At 35.9% G+C, this 22,500-nt stretch overlaps 1 protein-coding gene across 3 annotated transcripts in view; it reads left to right on the forward strand.

The window, feature by feature from the left end:
- Nucleotides 1–22,500, forward strand: part of LOC121866687 (ER degradation-enhancing alpha-mannosidase-like protein 3) — a 44,046-nt gene that overhangs the window by 10,585 nt on the left and 10,961 nt on the right. For 2 of the 3 annotated variants that reach the window (XM_042366402.1, XM_042366407.1), the window contains exons 2-15: nucleotides 1,408–1,453; nucleotides 2,231–2,331; nucleotides 2,487–2,682; nucleotides 3,672–3,782; nucleotides 5,566–5,782; nucleotides 11,872–11,987; nucleotides 12,764–12,889; nucleotides 14,070–14,174; nucleotides 16,085–16,272; nucleotides 17,502–17,661; nucleotides 17,852–18,142; nucleotides 18,821–19,018; nucleotides 19,641–19,760; nucleotides 21,969–22,191. In XM_042366402.1, coding sequence (XP_042222336.1) covers nucleotides 1,408–1,453; nucleotides 2,231–2,331; nucleotides 2,487–2,682; nucleotides 3,672–3,782; nucleotides 5,566–5,782; nucleotides 11,872–11,987; nucleotides 12,764–12,889; nucleotides 14,070–14,174; nucleotides 16,085–16,272; nucleotides 17,502–17,661; nucleotides 17,852–18,142; nucleotides 18,821–19,018; nucleotides 19,641–19,760; nucleotides 21,969–22,191 — 2,198 coding nt within the window. The remainder of the gene's footprint in view (nucleotides 1–1,407; nucleotides 1,454–2,230; nucleotides 2,332–2,486; nucleotides 2,683–3,671; nucleotides 3,783–5,565; nucleotides 5,783–11,871; nucleotides 11,988–12,763; nucleotides 12,890–14,069; nucleotides 14,175–16,084; nucleotides 16,273–17,501; nucleotides 17,662–17,851; nucleotides 18,143–18,820; nucleotides 19,019–19,640; nucleotides 19,761–21,968; nucleotides 22,192–22,500) is intronic. The other variant, XM_042366414.1, reaches the window with a different exon arrangement.

Raw genomic sequence — 22,500 nt, forward strand, 5'->3', positions numbered from 1 at the left:
ACAACAAAACGTCATGTTCGTAAGGATTTCGTTAATCGAATTTTTGTTCATTAACCGAATTGAAGATTCTTATGGAAGGTAATTTGTTAACCGAAATTTCATTAACCGAAGTATTCGTTAACCGAGGGACTACTGTAATACTATATAATCAAGACAAAAATTAATAAAAAATAAGCAAAGTGAGAGGAACGATATACATTACGTTTGTTGTGTTGTCAATAGGAAGAGAAACAGTTGAGACCCTGCAATTGTGTGTAAATTAGGCAGAAAGTCAGATCAGCAACCTGGGACTTGGTCAAAATTTTTGTGATGCCATATGGCAGCAAGGTCCACCATTAGACAACACATAATGCTCCTGATGGTCCCAGTCAGTAAGTGTTGCTGTAATTCTGTATTGATAAATCTAATTGTAATTTCAAATATTGAAATTAATCAGTATAAAGGTTGGGCTCAAAGACCGAAAACTACCACAACGCGTTGTGAATGTTTTCAAAAGAACCAGAAAACAAAATTTTGCGTTTTGGGTTTTACCCAATAGATACAACCTAACGTAACCTAGCCTAACCTAACCTAAAACCCTAACCTAACATAGCCTAGCCTAACCTAACCAAACCTAATCAAACTCAACCCAAATAAACATAACCTAACCTGTAGCAAAATTTTGCTTTCTGGTTATTTTGTGGTTAGTTTTCAGTCTTTGAGCCACACACACACACACACACACACAGAGTATAACCCCGCTTTACACGGTCAATTGAACCCACGGAGGCCCGCGTATAATGGGAAACGCGTAAATGGAACAATAGAACATAGGGGTTTATCCGGTAATTGAAATAGAGACTGGGCCGACCCCCAAACTCCACTTTTTCAGACACAATACCTACACTGTAGTAAAAATAACTTCTTAATTTTATGATGGTATGCACACAATTATTAATTAAGAGAAATATCAATAATATTAGGTTTTTTAACATTTACATTAGTAGAAAAGATGGCTGGGCACACGGGGATGGGGGGGTTGATTCCGAGGCAGAAGGCAGATTATTGGCCCTCACCTGTAACACTTGTATCAGTTGTATCACTATCCACCACAGAGGCTTGCAGGGCCTCTTTGTCAAACCCCTCAAAGTCCATATAAGTCCATATCCTCACTATCATTATCACTATCACTGACTTGGGCCGGCTGAGGTGGGTGGCGGGTGAAGAACTCGGTAATGTTTTGATGACTGGGCGACCTTGTGCGCACCCTGCCCGCGCCTCTTCCCGCGTATATGAGTAGATGCACCGCGTAAAGTGGGAATTCCGGTTCTGGCGGGGTACCGCGTAAATGTGGAAACGTGTTAACGAGAACCGCGTTAAGTGGGATATTACTGTACGTATATATTAATTTTTTTTTTCACCATGCAGAGAGGAGGCAAAGGAGATGTTTTATCATGCATACACCGCTTACATGGTGAGTATTAGGGAATTTATGTTCATTAGCCATAGTAAATAAGTTGATGGTGAAATTCTTCTGAAAAGTGGTTTTTAGTGCCTGAATGTTTTCACTTTTATCATCAGTTTATGCTTTTCATAACCTTCTACCAAAGCAAGCCTTTCTTGTTAATGGAACTGTTTTTATGGAAGTACAGTGTACAGTGGGGTATGCTATAACGAACGGATCCTACTACGAATATTCCTATAACGAACGGTTTTACCTATAAAATTGATAATGCTATAACGAACATAACTCCTACAACGAACACTATAATTTTTTTTTTTTTTTTTACTAATTTATTGTTTCTGTATTACAAGTACTAATGATATTCTTTATTTCAAGGGTTTAGATGCATATTTATGCACTTTTTTCCACTTTTTACAATTTAATATTATATTTTTCAGTGTTAAGTGGTTGTATTTGGGGGCCTGGAACGGATTAATCCTATAACGAACGAATGCTATAACGAACAAGGTTCTAGAACCAATTAGATTCGTTATAGCATACCCCACTGTATTTGTCAAGGATTGCACTTGATGTGTCTTGTGTGATATTTTGTTGTACAGTATATTACTGCTTAGCAGTTCTGGTTGAAGACTATAATCACTGAAATATAATATATTGTTAAATATTGTGAATACAGTACTTCAACATAGTTTGTAGTACAATATAAAGTATTATTGAATTTTGAAGTGTTGTTGTTAGTCCTTTGCTGCAGATGTATTTCTTAAAGCAATTCATGTTTTTGTGCAGGACAATGCATACCCAGCAGATGAACTGATGCCCCTCAGTTGTAAACCAAGATGGAGAGAAGTGGAACAATCTAGGGGGGATATCGATGAGACTTTAGGCAAGTAAGTACAATATATACCAAGGAATGAATGACCTTTTATCACACAATTATGTGTTTATGAATTTGAATGATATTCATGTTATACAGTATATGTCATTACATGTGTATGAAATTAAATGGTATTCATGTTTGTCCTTACGTGTCACTTATTTTCAGTTTTTCATTAACGTTGGTGGATGCATTGGATACATTAGTTGTGATGGGGGACATTGAAGAGTTTGATCGAGCCCTCCGTTTGGTAGTTAGAGATGTATCCTTTGATAACGACGTAGTGGTATCAGTCTTCGAGACGAATATTCGTATGGTTGGTGGATTGATATCTGGTCATGTGATGGCTGAACATCTAAATCAGGTTGGTACATGGTAAAAGCTGAAACTTTCTTGGGTACTGTATTATAATAAATTAAATGTTTAACTCGTAATGTATGAATTATAAATGTTTTTTGTACAAGCTGCTTTGATTTTTAGTATTTTTCCATTCTGTAATAAATTTATAATGGGTAAGCATTATCTTTCTGAATCTCTGGTACTATATTTTTATGTTTGAGCTTTGAAAACCTGGTACTTGTATAATGAAGGTCCATATATAGTGCTGGCTTTTACTGATACTAGTACAGTGACCTCGTGAGTTTCATGCAGCCCAAGTTCCGCGATTCATGCGGAACCCGAACTTCCCCACTTCTCGACATCCGTGCATCTTCCTCCCAAATTTGATGCTCCCTGTACTAATAAAAAGTGTTTTGTACCATCTACCTATGAGTTTTGTGTCTGAAACTTGCTTAAAATATTAGGTAAATATTATTGTGTGATGCATTACCTGGTAAACTGTTTTTTGTTATATGATATATAGTTTGGTAACACAGGACAGTAGTAAACACTAAACATTGTATATAATACATAAGAAATACAGTAACACACAGATATTGTAAAAAAAAATTTTCTTTATAATATAAACAGCTCCTTCCCTGGTTGGCTGGCTGGTCAGCTGTTCGTTTATGTAAACATATCACCAGGAACTTAGTAAAACACAATAACTTATCTGGGTTGGGTGTGGGGTTTTTTGTGTGACAGTTTGTTATTTACTATAATGTTTTATTAACCTGGAAAAATTCCAAGGGTAGGCAATTTTTTCCGGGGACAAGAAAATTCATCTCCATACCTGGAAATCTCTCAATCCCGGTAACGCTCTGCACCAATTATTCCGGCTAACGTGATAAAGTAGTTTCGCTTGGGGTCCCCAGAATAAACCAGTCGTGAAACTCGCGAAGCCACTGTGTACTCGTATGTAATACTGTACTGCAGAGAGTATTTTCAGTAATATACAGTTTATTGTTTGTCCAGCTGTATGGAGCATTAGGATGGTATAGAGGAGAACTGCTGACAATGGCAAGAGATCTGGCCACCAGACTTCTACCAGCATTCAACACTACAACAGGGATTCCACATGCCAAGGTAATTGAGTTATAATTATTTTATGATCATGCAGAGTACAGTATTTGGTGGTTTCATGGGAGGATAACAGGTTTTTATATACAATAAAACCTCACTGAGGCAGACCCCTCTTAAGCAGGAAAAAATTACCCCACCCCAAAGGAATATACAGTGATTTGTTTCAGGTTACATGCTGTAGCATATATATTTTTGCATTATTATTGAAAAATTTGACAATAACCATGGCCCCTAAGAAAGTGTTTGGTGTCTGTAAGGGTGGTGGGAAGGTTAAGCCTAAAACCTTACCAGTGAACGAATATGTAATTTCAAAGCACTCAGACTCAGAGTGACTGCAAGCCTCTTGCAGTCAGAGGCATGTCCAGCTGGATCTGCCCTCCATTTTGGGGGTAAGTGTACAGTTCTTTGTGTATATTATTATTTTTTATTAATTTTGATTAAAAAGCATGTATTTCATTCATAAAAATTACATAAATTGGTGTTGTACTTGTTTTTTTGTTTATACATTGGTCTTTTTTTTTTAATTTGCTGTAAGGAGGACAACCTCTTATCCCGGACCCCCCCCCTCCCCCAATTAGTCTGCCTTTTAGTCTGCCTTAGAGAGGTTTTACTGTAGTAGGAAATAAAGGTTTTCAGAAAATTAAAAAAGGAATAAGGGGAGGGGAAAGGAATAATAGGAACAATAGAAGATACTGAAGGGAGATTAGAAAGAGAACCAGGAGGGATAATATTAGGACCCATTGGGGAACTAAATGCGAGTATTGTTCAAAAACATTTGTTCTTCCATTTTTACTTAAGTTTTAATTAGTTTTTGCTGTTTAACTGCATGTTTTAGGGCAGGGGTTCTCAACCAGGGGGGAATTCCCCCCAGGGGGGGGAATTCCGGTTTTCAGGGGGGGGGGAACTGATTCGGGAGCAAGAGATATGTTCGATGAGAAATCAATCACAGAATTTTGGCCCTTGATGTGCGATTCCTACCCAAAAGTGGCAGAAAGAGCTATCCGTGCATTGCTTCCGTTTGTGTCGACATATCTTTGTGAGTCAGGCTTTTAAACTCTGTTGCAAATTAAAACGAAGCAACGTAGTAGATTAGAGGTAGAAAATGACCTGCATTGTGCCCTTTCAAGCACTCCTCCGCGTATCCCAGAATTGGCGAAGAAAAAACAATCACAGGTTTCTCATTGACTGTAATCTTCATCTGAATAAAATTAATTATAAATTTACAATATCCTGGTATTCTATTGAACTTTTTGTTTATTGCATTATGCTTCAGTTTGGTCTGTTAAGTAATTCATTATAAAAAAAAAAAAACTATTTTACTTTTATTCAAGTTTTATAAATCCATCAACATTTTCAATTGGCATTTAATTTGTAAAACTCCACTATAAAAATAATCCATGTAAAATTGTAAATGTATATGTACTAATATGGAAAAAATAAAGGATTTTCAGTATTATATGCATATTATTTGGAATGCACTTTTTGAGGCAGACAATCTTGGAAAGGAGGGGGGGGAATGACATTCTGACATTTGGTGAAAGGGATGCATGGGGTAAACAAGGTTGAGAACCACTGTTTTAGGGAGTAGTGTACATCTTACCATTATATATGTTCATTAAATGTTGGGGAAAAGGCTATACTGTACTGGGGCTGTGTTGCATCTAGGAGGAAATTTTCCAGTACAGCTGCAACATTTAGAAAATTATATAATTTTGGACTGTCTTTTCCTCTTGTTAGTTCAAATTATTGATGTTCTCCTGTATTATCATAACTGCCTTTCTTTCAGGTTAACTTGAAATATGGGATGAAGTCCCCAAAACTGCAGAGCTCACGAGATACTTGCACTGCATGTGCAGGAACAATTATATTAGAGTTTGCAGCCCTCTCACGATTAACAGGTGATTCCATCTTTGAGGAGAAAGCTCGCCAGGCTATGGATTGTCTGTGGAGCCAGAGACACCGGGGAAGTGACCTTGTAGGAACCGTACTAAATGTGCATTCAGGTATGGTTTCTGGTGGAGAGACAACTTTATAAGCATGGTAATTATAACAGAGGGAAATTCTATTCATTATTTCTTGTTGCCATAACCAGTCTAAGGTGATGTTATGATTAGTTAATATGTGCTTTGCTTATTTCATTAATTTAAGTAGTTTCTGTTACATTATGTATGAAGTAGAACAACAGAATGTGAATATGAAATTTTGCTCACACAGTATACATTTAAATATTTGAATGATGACTTTTCTGAGGAATGAAAGAGCACAAACATTTAGAAAGAAGTGCAGTCACCCTGTCACCTATACCAAACATTTGGTTTACCTAATTACAGGTTGCCCTGGTTTTCACTGGTTTCATAAGGACCAGATTTGCACATATATGGTTTAATATTTTCTCACCAAATTTCAGTTAAGACGGGCTAAGTTTACACATGCTTGGATGCACATCACACTTTTCATCTTTCCAACTTGTAATGCATCACGTGTGCCAGAATGCACCTGGAGGCTATCATGCGTATACATTTATTATAATTGCTGACTTGATTTCACCTTTTTGCCTTTAGTAATTACTCCCAACAGCACAGCCTTCAAGCCTAAGATGATATGAACACTAGAAACTAGTTGAAAATATTGAAAAGTCTTAAACTGCAGTTCTTGGCTTATGGGAATTATATTTATGCTCTTAAGATGAACCAGGACACTAACATGGAGAACTAATCACATTCATTGCCAGCAATATTATTTTAGTTAATTTATTAATTCCTGGAGGTGGTGAACATAACTTAAGACTATGATTCTGGGCACAGCAATCGACTTTATGACAAAAAGATCTTTGTACTATGTGTGTGTAATTTTCTTCTCTTTATTGACTAATTTACAGTGACCCCTCCGTTAACGAACTCAATCCGTTCCAGAAGGTCGTTCGTTAACCGAAAAGTTCGTGAACCGAAACCATTGTTTCAGTGGGTTTTTGGGTAATTGGTTCCAGCTCACCGAAAATTTCCTAAATTCAACAAAAATGGTAGAAATGTTCACTTACTTTGAGGTGTGTATGTAGAAGGCTCCTGGATAATGATGATGATGATGGGGGGATTTAGAATGGGGGTGGAGGAGAAGGAAGAAGAGAAGGCATTGGGGTGGAAGAGAAGTCACCCCATGGCGCCATTTCACCCATAAAATTTTTGCTCTCTTGGTGTAATTCGAGATTATTTTCTTTAAATCAACACTGCACTGCATTATATATTGTCAATATGTAAAATACATTTCAAAATGACCAATAATTTGCTTGGAAACACAGAAAAAAAGTGTTTAGTTGAAGAGAGTCTCAAGCAAGATGTTACCTCCAGTGAAAACAGAGAGAGACTAACTCCTGTTTGCTGTGTTAAGAGGCTGGATGCCGCGCATTAAACTAGTCACTTTACCTTCAATTATGTTCAATAATTGTTAAAATGACTAAAATATTGAATATTAAACTTTTAAAATTATTGAATAGTATAAACTTCTTGATATTTACTAAAATAGTAAGGAATTTAAGCCCTAGAACTGATTAATGTATTGGCTGACTGATACTAAAGCTGGTTGCCCGGTCAGTGCAAGCGAAAACATGTTGAGGTCGGTTCGTAAGAACTTCGTTAACCGAATTGAAGATCCTTATGGAAGGCAGTTCGTTAATCGAAATTACGTTAACCGAGGTGTTCGTTAAACGAGGGGTCACTGTATTTTTTGTTTGTTATATACCTGTACAGTACAGTCATCCCTTGGTTATCGCGATTTTCGTTATCACGCCTCCATCAAAATCTGCACACCTGCCGTTATAGCGCATTTTTCAGGTTGAGAATTTGGTTATCACGCATTTGCCTCCAGGTGTAATGTTAACCTACATCTATTGAGGATAAAAATTTTTCACGTACAAATTGACAATAACCCATTTGCTGTAATCAGACATATGTAGTTGCCTCAACAATTGCAACCCCAGTTGCAATTGGGGTTGCAATTTCAAATTCTGTGTCATTACTAAGGAATAACGAAGTCTCTGGTGCACTCTAAGATTGAGAGAAAACGGAGGACTCAGGCGTCCTGAAGCGAGAGAAAACGGACTCCTATGATGGGGGACCAAATAAAGGAAGCATAGCTACATGTTTTCTGAACTACTGTACAGTATTGAGCGTACCCTTTTCATCACTTTGTAATAAACCTAGCCATGCCTATGTGTGTTTCTGATATTTACCATGACATTATACAGGTTGACAACCCTTTATCCGAAATTCCGAAAACCGAAAGTTTTTTTGTGGAGCAATTTTTTTTTTTTTTTTTTCAACAGGGATTAGCTCACCCGGGCATAGATCACTGACCCACATCGGGGCCTGGGGGGCGAAAATTATAATAATAATAATTATTCATAGTAAATAAAAATTTTAATAAAAAATACACCAAAATAAAATAATAATAATAACAATAATAATAATAAGAAGAAGAAAATATAATAATAAAATTAATAATAATAATAACAATAATACTGTATTAATAAAATAATAATAATAATAATAAAGAAATGCAAGAATGAAAAAAGATAAAAAGTGAGAAACACGACCTAGACCTATGAATTATTATTATTATAATAATTATTATTATATTTTCGCCTCCCAGGCCCCAATGTGGGTCAGTGACTTGTGCCTGGGTGGGCTAATAAAAAAAAAAAAAAATCTGAAAACCGAAAAATTCCGAAATCCGAAATGCCTCTGGCCCCAAGAATTTCGGATAAGGGATTGTCAACCTGTATATATATCTTTAGTGGGTCTAAATGGTCGTAAAATGGGAAAGTTGAGTTTGGGTCTTGGGTGCCTGGAACCAATTAGAATAAATCCCAGAGGTTCTGTACTTTCGTTATCACGTTTTTCGATATCACGCACTCGGTGTGGTCCCAATTAGGCGTGATAACCAAGGGATGACTGTATACAAGAAATATATAATTATTATATAATATTGTTCTAGATAATCTGCGGATAATACCATTGAAGCATCAATAACGACATCTGGCATTGTATTTTTTCAGCCACTAACCACATAACTTGATACAGTATCAATTTGATAAGTTTATTAGGAATTGTCTAATTATGATTCTCAGCAAATACCCCACATCCAAATAACAACATGAATCTTGGAAAAAATAATAATTACTTTTTTTTATATATCTTGGTATTCTGTTGTGCAGCGATGTGACTGGGACCACAGGGTCCCACGAGCTCAGCCCGCATCACAACAACACAGACTAACAAAGGATTGGAACCTTTTCACTTTTACTCTTTGCAAAATCAACCTATAATTTGACCATAGCTTTTGAGAAATACCAGGTATTATCCTAGACATAATTTGTAGCAGGACAGCACCAACACATCTTGACCATGACCACCAGCACAACAGCTGACACTATGAACAGTGTTACCATCTCTGAAACTGAATTCCTGCAACTTACCAACTTTTATGAGAAATAAGATTAAGTGGTATACAGTTATCCCTTGGTTATCGCGATTTTCGTTATCACGCCTCCTTCAAAATCTGCACACCTGCTGTTATAGCGCATTTTTCAAGTTGAGAATTTCGTTATCACACAGTTGCCTCCAGGTGTTTCTACCCATTTGCTTCACCTACATCTGTTGAGGATAAAATCTTTCACCTACAAATTGACAATAACACATTTGCTGTAATCTGACATATCTAAGTTGCCTCAACATATGCAACCCCAGTTACAACTTCAAATTCTGTGTCATTACTAAGGAATAACAAAGTCTCGGGTGCACTCTAAGATTGAGAGAAAATGGAGGACTCAGGCGTCCAGAAGCAATGAGAAAACGGACTTCTCAGACGGGGGACTCAAATATAGACAGCATAGCTGCATGTTTTGTGGACTACAGTATTGAGCATACCTTTTTCATCACTTGTAATAAACCTAGCCTTGCCTATATGTGTTTCTGATACTTACCATAACATTATGTATATCTTTAGTGGGTCTAAATGGTTGTAAAATGGGAAAATTGGGGTTGGGTCTTGGGTGCCTGGAACCAATTAGAATAAATCCCATAGGTTCTGTACTTTCGGTATCGCGTTTTTCATTATCACGCACTTGGCGTGGTCCCAATTAGGCGTGATAACCAAGGGATGACTGCTTACCAATAAATGTGAGGAATACATAAAAATAATACCAATAAATAAAAAATACTGTTCAGGCAATGTTAAAAAGTTAACACCATATACCGCTATGTGATTGTTATGCAATCTCAGAATGGCATAACACCTGTGACTCACAAGATGCGTGGGAGGTTCTGTCTGGCCCTGGTGATTGTCAGGCTAAGCAGTTGAATGTGTCGCATTGCCCAGGGGATGGTTTGTGTGTGGATGAAGCTATTCTTTGTACATAAAATAATATATATTGTACCAGTAAATGTGAGGAATAAATAAAAATAGTAAATAAATAAAAGAAAAGAAAAAATACTGTTTTGCCATTTGGCATTGTTATCACCAGTACGAGACCGCAGAGCCATGAGAGAATGCCACTCACTTTATTGTACTAGGTCCCACACACGTAATAAATGTTTAATCCCTTTATGTTTTTTATATTATGATAATAATTATTTTATTTATTTATTTTTGCACATTCTGTATGAACGAGTGTATGTGTATGTAACAGTAAAAAAAAGATGAAGAAAATTACATATATCTACCCAAAAATGGGAGTCACAAAATAACGATAAAGAATCTCACAACTTGGGAGGCTCATATATCGACACTGCACCCCCCTCCTGCACCACTACCCCTCCCACTGTTCACGGAGACAGAAGAATTCTTTATTCCCTTTATGTTTTTGACCTTATAATAATTATTTTTTATTAACAGTATGCCTGGATAATTCGCGGATTTTTATTTTGCAGTCCTCTATTATTCGCGGATGACACCCTGGATGTACCCAAGAATGTCTTAGGGTAGTTTTAAAGTTGCTGGTATTTTTGCAGCTGGGGCAGGAAGCCATTTGTTCTAGAGACAGTAATTTCCTTTACCTGTATGTGTATTGTATATAAGTGTTTGTGTGTAGACACACACACACAAAACACATACAAATAAATAATAATGGGAAAATCCTCTCACAAATAATCAGAATTTTTTTTTTTTTAAATTAGGGGGAAATTCAATGCCTGTATGTGTTACATGATATTGATGTATCGTTCTGGAGAAATTACATGTTAGATAGACTTGTTTAAAGATTAAATGATAAAGGAATTTTATTACAAAAGTGACACATAATATGTTATGGGTTAGCAACAACAAATACATTGCCCAAATTATGCTCTCGTAAATTGTCCCATTTACTGATGCTACACCAGGACTGAAGCAGACGACACGGATACAGTATTTTATTTTTTTCTTGTTTTCATATTTTCCATAGACAATTTATAAATACAGTATAGTACTTTTAATAATTCTAATATGAACTGACTTATTATCATATTGGAATAAGAAGTGTCATGATATATGTCCAATTTCCCCTGGAACTGACCATTACGTTGTCTGAGTGTTGCCTGTAAAGATCTTTCAGTACTGATTTGTCTTACAGTTTCAAAATTTTGTGTTGTAGATGATAAATAACCATTCAGTAGTTTGATTTCAGATTTTTTTTTCCATTTTAGATCACTATTGCAGAGTAAGCACTAAAATAAAATTAATCAACAGGACGACATTGATTGGCTGAATCACAATGCTCCTATTGTATAGAAAACCATGTTTGCTTATACCAGTTTCAGTAAAGCTGGCCGTTTTGTGAGAACACAACTCCCGGTGAAAATGAGGGCAATCTTTGTGCAGTCCATTAATATATGAGATAAAGCATATGAGATTGTGCACAATTTTTATCAACAATTATTTTACTGTATTTATATTTGGTAAAATTATTTGTTACTTAAGGACTTTCATTATCATCATCTGATATTTCCCGTATGTATTTACTGAGAGCTCCATAAAATAAATGTTTTGAATCTTGAAACTGTTATTCTGTATTTATATAAATGTTGAAACTTCCTCTTTATGCTGCATTTACCTTTGTTAGGTGATTGGGTGCGGCGAGATTCTGGTGTAGGAGCCGGCATAGACTCCTACTATGAGTACCTGCTAAAAGCCTATGTCTTATTAGGTGATGAAGGCTATTTGGAGAGGTTTAATAAAGTATGTATACAGGGTAATTGAAATTTATACTGGATATATAATTCACATATTTTAAGTGTATGAAACATTTTAAAATATTTTAGTTTATTTATTAAGATTATATTTTTACAAGCGATACAGTATATGCAAATGAAAAGAGGCAAGAAATAAGTGCTGTGGTGTGATGAGAGAGCATGGTTGTGTTGGTCATGGGTAATACAGTACTACATTGCATGAAGTATGGGGGGGAAACCAAATGGAAATAATTGGGGTGTGTTATTGAAGGATATAACTCCCTGTTACAACAGTTACAGAAAAAGAATGTCAACAAATGATGGGAGAGTTTGTGTGTACCTTGTGGGAAAATGTTTGTAAGAGTGAAAAACACATTAAAGAATTATTTATAATTGTGCACTGTTCTTTCATGAGTATCTGATATGTTAAGTGGATTTATGGACACTTGAGTGTTTGATTTAATAATTATTTGTGTTATATACAGTACAGTACAGTATATGGTATATATCCTTGTAAAATATGATCTTCACTAGGCTTGTGTATTTTTTTAATTATGAAGATTTTATTATATGAATAATCTCTAAGCATTCCAAATTTTACAAATCCAGGAGAGAAGAATATTGTAGTCATACATATATTTCAAGTACTGTATGTTAAAGGTTTAAACAAAACATCTGTCAAGGAAAAAATGATGATATATTGTGTTTTATTTTTAAAGATTACAGCATGTATTTTATATAATATATGATTAATTGCAACGTGAATCTCGTCTCAACCAACAGCATTACAGTGCAGTTATGAAGTATATCAGTCAAGGTCCAATGTTGTTAGATGTCCACATGCACCGTCCCCATACAACTTCCCGTAACTTTATGGATGCTCTCTTGGCGTTCTGGCCTGGACTTCAGGTAAACACCATGTTCATGAAATAAAATTTTTATTGTGTTATATACAGTAAACCCCCATTATAACGGACACTGTCTATAACGGACCTCAGCTTTAACGGACACACTGACCTGTTTGGACTAGGTTCATATAGTATTGTGGAGTCAGGTCCGTTAAAGTAAAAAATAATGGATTTGAGTTCATTTTGGTAAAAAAATAAATAAATATAGACTGGTCCTTTTGTATCCAAATTATCACAAATAATTACAGTAGTCCCTTGTTTAGCCCTACCCTGCATTATGCTGATTCATTATATAGCTCTTTGGTCCTCTTCTGGAGTTATTTTTTATTAGAAAAAAAAAAGTTGAAAAATCCCTAATACAGGGTTCAAGGCAGAAGTTAAAAGACAGAATACTCGGGACTCACCAACAGCGGCCTTGCTTGTTTACAGTCTTTCCACCAATGAGAGCGATGTACCTATGTACGCTCGCAGCCAGTCAGCACTCCTCTTGTGTAATAAATTTTCATAACATTCAACGTACTTGGCATACTCACTCTTTGCGTGACTGATTTCTGCATATAATAGTGAATATTTGTGCTCCAAGTTATTTTTTACTCGAAAAACTTTAAATTCATATTATGTACAAGTCAGCTGTTCACTTGTGCCTAGCAGTGCAACAGTCATTATTATGCATAATTAAACCCCGACTTACAACCGACCAATACAGTACTATACATGTTACTAACTTGTAGAGCGACTATGCTTATTCTGTTAGCCTGCAGGCCGCCACTCCGTCGCCTCAGTTTGAATGCATTCACATCCTGTAAACACCAGTTTGTGGTTGTGATTATGAGTGTTGGTGGTGATTGTTGGTGGTGGTGGCAGAACGAGTGTTGGTGATGGTAGGGAGCGTTGGTGGTGATGATGAGTGGTGGCGGTGAGTGTTGGTGGTGAAAGTGACTCACGTGGTCACTTCGGACTATGTTGGTGTATAATGGACCGAGTCCATTATTATTCCGGGTCCAAATACTATAACAAACTTTCTGCTTTAACGGACCGGTCCCCCCCCCCCATTAGTCCATTATATCGGGGGTTTACTGTACATTGTTCGTAAATTTCTCATTAAATCTAAATGGTAATATTGAGGATAATGTTTCATTAATAATATCAAAGATGTTAATTCATATGATAATTATTTTCAGGTGCTAAAGGGAGACATTAAGCCAGCCATTGAGACACATGAAATGCTGTATCAGGTGATTCAACGTCATAATTTCTTGCCTGAAGCATTCACTACAGACTTTCAGGTTAGAAAAATGTTCCTCTTAAAATGTTATTTGTCCCTGGGGATAAATTTATTCTAGATTATCTCTACAGATAAAACTCCCAGATCTTAGTAAAAAGGGCCAAAAAAAAAAAAGAATGTGTCAACTAACTTGTATAGAGAAAGCTGTCAGAATGAACAGTGTGGTCTAGTATCTGGTAAGATGAACTTCATTAACCACGAAGATTAAGGTCCAGTCCTAATAGAGCTCTAATCCTATTGGGTAGATAAGGTTGGGCCCATTTAGCCTGCACCTGTTTGTTGTAACCCCTTCTCTGTGTCATACAAAATATGCCATAAGTGATTGCTCTCTTTCCCTCTCTCTTTTTCTGTATAGAGATATAGTAGAGTATCTGAATACAGTGGTCCCTCGATTAATGAACACAATTGGTTCCACAGAGTTGGTTGTTAACCGAAAATTTCGTTAACTGAATATTATTTCAATGGGATATTGGGTAATTGGTTCCAGCCCACAGAAAAAGTATACGTACTTACAAAGTACTGTATACCGGAAATAGAATTCGCAAAACATTAAATATAAACTAAATACAGTACTGTACAATAATAAATAAAAAATATAATACCGTATTTTAACTTACATTGAGGTGTGTATGTCGTATTCCTGGAAGCTTTGTTTACATATCAAACGGCTGATTGTAGGGGCAATTGATGATGACATGCCATATTCTTTACAGAGTTCATTGGTTCTAATGCCTTCATGTTTAATAATAATTTCTGCACTGTATATTATCAATATGTTAACTAAATTTCAGAATGACCAATAATTTTAATGTAAAAATGCAAAAATATTCAAGAGACCAACAAACTCGATGTTGACTCCACTGTAAACAAAGTTAAACTGAGAAGCGTTGGTGGGTGATTCGATCAGCTGAAGGGCACACAAAAACTGTTCCCTGTACTGTATATATTATCAATGTGGTAACAGAATTTCTGAATGACCAATTATTTTAATAAAAAAAATTCAAAAATATACAAGAGCACAACTTTCTTGATAATTACTCCACTGGAAACGAATGTAAACATAGAACCAATTACTGCATTGGCGGACTAGCCGATCAGCTGATGCGCACAACAAACCGTGTTTCTCGTAAGGCTGTCGTTAATCGAAGTTTCGTTCGTTTATGGAGCTGAAAATCCTTATGGAAGTATAATTCGTTAACCAAAATATCGTTAATTGAACCGTTTGTAATCGAGGGATCACTGTATAACGCAAATATTCTTGAAATGCTTTTTTCTGTAAATGAAAATTTGGAAATAATAATGAAACAGTTATTCTTACCAGAAGTCATGTATGATATGTAGCATAATAATGGGTAGATGTACTCTAAGTAGATGAACTATAGCCAACATGTGTAGGTGGTTCTATAAAAGGATATATGATGAGTTCCTTATGGGAGGAATAATTTTTATCCTGTCTGTTCATCTGTCACAAACTATAAAATGACAACTCTTCTTATATGTTTCATGGAATGGATTTAATATTTGGTTTACTTCATTATCATCATCTGAAGATGGCCTTTTAGTATTTCTATGTTGTTTAATAAAATTTTGAGTTTTGTTACTTTGAAATATGACTTCCAGTGCCAAAGCCCTGTACAGGCATTATCTTTTGACAGCAGCTTGTCTCATACTATTCATTAGATTAATTTGATGTTGTGCCTAGTGTTTCATTTAATTCTGAAACTGAAGAATTATGGACTTGTTGAATAGAATTTTAATCTTTTCATTATCTAACTAATGTCTTGTGTAAAATATGGGTGAAAGGGGCGGAGACATCTGTTTTCGTTTCCTAAAAAATCCTATAATGTATCAAAGGTTTGTATTAAACATAACATTGCAAATATTTCCTCATTATTTCATAATTTTTTCCAGGTTCACTGGGGTCAGCATCCGTTACGACCTGAGTTCCTAGAGTCCACATACCTCCTATATCTTGCAACAGATGACCCGTACTATCTGAGAGTTGGGGAGCAGGTACTACGCTCACTACAAAAACATGCTTGGGTTCCCTGTGGCTATGCTGCTGTTAAAGATGTTCGCACGGGTGTACATGAGGACAGGTATGTTTGCTTAGCTACGCCTAGGGATTGAGGACCATTTTGTTGTATTTGTGGGTAGAATTCAATATATTGAATCTGGTTTTATATTTTTCTGCATGTCTGTGTACACGTGGAAGGATCAAACCTGTACTGTACATGGAAATTAAATGCGTTTCTTGAAATCATTAAAAATTAATGGCTTGTAAACTGATTAGTGATAGAATTGATGAAAAAAAAATTATATTATTATTTTTTAAGATGCATGAACTGGGCTGGTCTTGAGATAGAATATGCCAGTCTATCTGTCTATGTAAGTTTTCAGGGGAAATTTTACATCTGAAAACTTCAATGACTTGGGAAGCCAGTGTGGAATATTATAAAACAAACATAATCATAATCACTCTGTTTTCTTGCTCCTTTATGGGACATATTGTCCAGGATCTTTGCAGCATTTTCACTACAGAAGGGTCGCAGAGTACATGTATCCATAGTATGCGACCCCGTTTATACGCGTCTGACCCCTTGAACCTCCCAGAGGATGGTTTGAGTGTTTATACATTTAAAGTGTTCATATGGTACCGTAAGCTTAATATTTGTGCTCGTTTATACATTTAAGGTGTTTCTATGGTATCATAGGTTAAATTATTGCCAAGGCATCCTTTTCACTCTTGCATTGGTTCCATGAACAACTCCCCAGCATTGTCGCCCATAAACTATCTTTACTGGCGAATTTTACTGCAATCATGGCCCCTAAGAGGAAAATAATGGCATTGCTCGTGGTGGTAAGAGTGAGAAAAAAAAGTGCATATTGTGAGACCTTTTGAAGAAAAATTCATTCGACTTATTAAGGAGTGGTGTATTGAACTCTGATGTTGCACTATGGTTACCTTATAATAAAAAATGGTTATAGGTATACAGTATATTCATGCGGACCCGAATATACGTGAATTTGCACTTAATGTGGAGATCCCGGGGATGTAACTCTTGCGTACTCTGAGATCCTACTGTACAGTATATGTTTTGACAACTAATTGATTAGAGTGAGAAAGTTGTAGTTTATTTAACAAATTAATATTGATTTATTATACATTTATTCTTGATTAATTGTTCTTGTTTAATTTTAAGCATACACTTAATATGTCTTTCTAGTTTGTTTAAATTTTTTTACTTGGTTTATACTTTTACAGGAGAGATTTAAGTTTGTATTCAGAAGACCTTCAGAGTTCTTACCCTTTTCTCTCTTCTCACAGAATGGATTCATTTGTTCTGTCAGAGACCTTCAAATACCTGTACTTGCTCTTTGCTAAACCAAGTGACCTGATAATTGACTTGGACCAGTTTATCTTCACAACGGAAGCTCATCTTCTACCTCTTTCTCTTGCCCGACTTTCTAATTTGACAGTTGTTCCTGTAAGTATTGGACAGTTTTACAATTACTAATGTCTACATACTTCAGTATTAAGAAATTTTATGTTGAATAAAAAAAAAATTATGTAACCCTTGCAGAACTAAAGTATATGAAATTTAAGAGAATATTTGGAATATAAAAACAAATAAATAAACTGAAACAATGTCATTTAACCCAGTTTGTATATAACAGGGTCCAGATAATCAAGATAATGCGCAAGACAGTGATGTGGAGTATGCCCGATCTTGCCCAAATGCTCACTTTCTCTTCCCTGGTCGTCATGAATTTGCTGAAACCATAAGACGGCCCCTTAAAAACTTTGTGAATAATGTGTGCCCTTCACGTAAGACTATACGGAGAAAATTACGAGCCTCTGAGTTTCAAGCAGGGAATAGTCGACACATGGGTCTATTGAAAGATATGGGCATTACAATTATGGCTCTTCCAGATGGTCGTGTTCAGTTGCTGCATACTTCGTCTAATGTAAGCCCTCTCAATACATCTGTCTTTATATAAACATATGTATAATTTGTAGTGTATATGGTAAATAAATATCTTTTTTTTCTTCATATCTGTACCATATATGAATGTGGGTAGTTGCAGTGTCCTCTGCTGCAACAGCAGTGAGCACAATTGATTCTTAATTGATCATCGTCACTTTTTGCAGGCATTTTCCACGTTTTGCCTGGGTTAGCTGCGATTACCTAATGGCATGGTGTCACAGTTGCCCTCAAACAAATTTGAAACAAGTTTTACAGCTTTATGTCCTTCCTATTGCCAATCCACCTTTACAGTGGGAATTGTGCATTATATGAAGGTCTTCCAAGTGCCTTCTTAACTGGCAAGGCAGGGTCACTCAATGTGCACCCAATAAGCTGTTGGATTAGGGCCTAGAGGCATTGACATTAGTTGACTGTTACTAATCTGAATAATTATTAAGTCTTCCCAAAAGCAATAGAAACCATAAGAAGGGGTAATTAAAATCCCAGGATTTCTCCCTCTAAGACAAAGAGGGAGGCATTTGCCGGAGCCCTATTTCACAGAAACGACCATAGATCACAGGGTTTCCAGCCTTACCTTCATAAGCGTGGAATTGCCTTGGAACTAGGAAAAAAATAATTTGTACTCGAATTTAAATAATTATTTCTTTTTCCTTTTCAGGCAAGGTCATCAGATGATGCAGAAGAAGGACTTTTGTTCATGCAAGAGATGATAGAATTGAGTAAGCTACAGCAGGAACAACCTGAAAACCCTCCTCGGGTGGTGTCCTTCTTGCATGTGGTGGATGGCCAACCTGTCACAACTACCATACAGGCTGGTCCTGCTCAATTTGGACTTGATTTAAAGGGAGATGTTGAGGTATATAATTTTCTTGGTGCATTAATGAGTTACTTTGCTTTTCATTAAAAATTTCCTCTTTCATTTCTTTTCTTTTATAAATTACAGTATAGGCATCTTATGGTTGCAAAATATTGTGTTGCTCAAATATATATATATATATATGTGTGTGTGTGTCACTCTGGACAAGTTTTGACTGTACTATCATGAAAGATTGGTGGGGTATCTGTGTCCTTTACTCAGAGCTGGTCACTGTTTCAAGTGCCAGGTCTAGGGGAACTTAAAAAATAGTGGGAGAATACAGAATGGTTGTTAACAGTGATTTTGTATGTTCCTGTTAAATATCTGAAGAGCTCAGTTGATTCCCACAACTAAGTAGGTTCCGTAAAGGAGCTTTTGAATTAGTCAGGAATGGAAAAAAATAGTTGATAGTTCGATAGATTGCTTGATTTATAGATGGATGTTGATATCGTAAAATCTCTTGAGATCCCATAATTGTTAACATAGTACAGTATGTTACTTGTAGAAAATAAAAATGACAAAGATGTTTGAAAAATGTTATTCATCAGAAATTGTTGGAATGAAGTGTTCTGTTTCATACATTTTTACTTATGTTAATAATTCAGGAATTGATGCTCAACAGGTGAGTGGACCAGCGTTAAAGGCTAGTCCACTTAGAGCCTGTGAGCAGCTGGACAATGAAAGTGAAGTACAAGGCAAAATAGCCATCATAGAACGAGGAGATTGTATGTTCATTGAGAAGGTTAGTCATTAAAATTTGTAATCCAGCACACTACTATATATTAATGGGATGGGAGGACAAACTGCAATTACTTGTACATGTGCCCCTCAATATATGAATGGGTTAGGTTAAAAAAAAAAGAAGTGAAATTTTGTATAGCAAATAGAACAAAATAGGGCAAAAATAGGTTTGGTTCCCTAATGACAAAAATACCCCAAAAACATGAAATTGGTTCACAAACAAGAAATAACCAACCTGACTAATAATAAATAGCGCACACACACCTACTGTAATTTAATACAGCATGCCCTTCAAATTTGCGGGGGTTAGGTTCTCAAAATGGCCGCGAATCGCCAAATCTGCAAATAACATTTGCTGACGGAGGGGTACATTTTTACTTGTGGACAAAGAAATGTATATTCCCTTTGTGTTTGCCCTTAGGACAATTATTTCTTTTACCTGTATTGTATAGATTGTATGTTTGTGTGTGTGTGTGTGTGTGTGTAGACTCAACATTTTTAATACTACGTTTGTTTCTGATTATTTGTGAGAGGATTTTCCCATTATTATTTATTTGTATGTGTGTGCGCGCGCACACACACACACACACACACACACACATACACATACACATATATACAATACAGGTAAAGGAAATTGCTGTCTCTAGAACGAATGGCTCCCTGTCCCGGCCGCAAAAATACCGGCAACTTTAAAACTACCTGCAGACATTTTTGGGTACATCAAGGGTGTCATCTGTGAAATCAAAATCCGCAGATTATCTGGGTGTACTGTACCAATATCGTTAAAACATTAATAAAATACTATTTAGCTGAAAATATGCAGCTAAACCTATTAAGAAGGTAAATCAAAGTTTAACTCGGCCGTCAGCAGCGCCATTTGCATAGATGCTGGTTGCTTCACGCTCGGTCACCCTAAAGCCTCATCATAGCAATGCAACCGAGCAGCCTCTGGCAACCCTTAACAATATCATACCAGTACCCTCCCTCCCCGCTCATCCTGCTAACTTTCACTGGAGCACAAAGGAATGTTTATTCTCATTATGTTTTTGACCTTATGATATATATTTATTTTTTTTTTTGCACAATCTGTATGTAGGATTGTGTGTGCATGTAACTGAATTAAAAACATATGAAGAAAGTTATATTTATATACCCAAAATTATGAGTTGAAAAATAACCATAACATAACTCCTACCTCTGCTTGGTCGGGAGAGCACTAGGGGGATGTGGCCGCCCCAGCAGACTCCCGTGGGTGCACAATTTGAATTTTTGCTTAGACCCAAATTCATACCACGAAAAAGAGGTGATAATTTGGGAAATTTGTATAAAAAAATTTTTGTATCTCGAACGTTCATATAGCGAGGGACACCTGTATCTGGAAAACCTTTTATTTGAAAAACCCGTGGTCCTGACCATTATGCATGAAAAAGGTCCTACTGTATTACAATATTAATTTTAAAGTTGTTGATTGTGACCTACAATTAAGACCAACTTTGGTTAAGTTGTTGTTAACCTTTTGCATTTAGGCAGTAAATCTTTGGATACACACAAACATACACTACAGTGTCTCCCTCATGTTTAATATCCTTTTGCATTATTCTTGTTATGAAGAATAATAAGGAATACAGTATCATCATTTATTAAGAAGTAAGAATGTCCAGTAAGAGGTACTATACATTCCTGTACTGTATCATCTTTAAAAATATAGGGAAGTCTGTGTTAATTATTTATTTGAGTTGGTTGGGGTTGCATTGGATATTGCATTATTTAAATTTTTTTAGTATGCCATATATATTTAGCACAATTTTTTTTATTTATCAAAAAAGTTTAGGGTAAGTTGTAAAACTGAAAACAAATGTACATATTCTTTGTGGTGGGTGAGCACTTACCAAACACAGTTTAATAATACTTATACAACACAGTATTTAGAGTTTTGGGTTCAAAGAGTGGCTGTCTATGGTCATCAGTGGTGTTTTTACTATGAAAAAAAAAGTTGAAGCTCCACACTGGAAAATTTATTTTTTATCTTGTTTGTTATTGTTGTTTTTTTCTTTCTTTTCTTTTTTGTCCCCACATGCTAGCTCCTTTTCATGTAAGTTTTGAAGATGTTTCTTTTTAAATGCTAGTACAGTATAATAGCTTACAGCTGCAGGCCCTATTTTTTTTCTTCATATGTGATTGATTTCCTAACCATTTTCATTATCAGGCTCGCAGGTTGGAGGCACTTGGTGCTGTTGGAGGTATTGTGTTAGATAACACCCCAGGAACATCTGCCAAAAGTTCACCAATGTTTGCAATGTCTGGTGATGGGACAAATGATGTGAACATCCCACTGGTATTCCTCTTCTCGGGTGATGCTGAGATACTGCTGAAGGCTCTTGATGACCAGCCTGGCCTTGAGGTTGTACTCTCTGACTTTGCCGATAAAGGTAAGTCACAGTATTAATGGTGTAATTTGTTATTCCATAATTGATTTAGGGTCTAAGAGAATATGAGAATTATATATACAGTGGTCCCTCGGTTAACGAATTACCTTACATAAGAATATAAAATTCGGTTAACGAAATTTTTACGAAAATGTTTCGTCATGCTTTGGCTTGCTCACCAGCTGGGAGATTAGTCCGCCAAAACAGAAATCGGTTCTAGGGATTACATTCGTTAAAATTGGAGTAAATATCAAGAAGGTTGTACTATTTCAATAATTTTCCAAGTTTTATTTTAAAATTTTGAGTCATTTT

Source organism: Homarus americanus, unplaced genomic scaffold, assembly GCF_018991925.1.
Source record: "Homarus americanus isolate GMGI-L3 unplaced genomic scaffold, GMGI_Hamer_2.0 scaffold32583, whole genome shotgun sequence".
In the NCBI taxonomy this organism is placed as follows: domain Eukaryota; kingdom Metazoa; phylum Arthropoda; class Malacostraca; order Decapoda; family Nephropidae; genus Homarus; species Homarus americanus.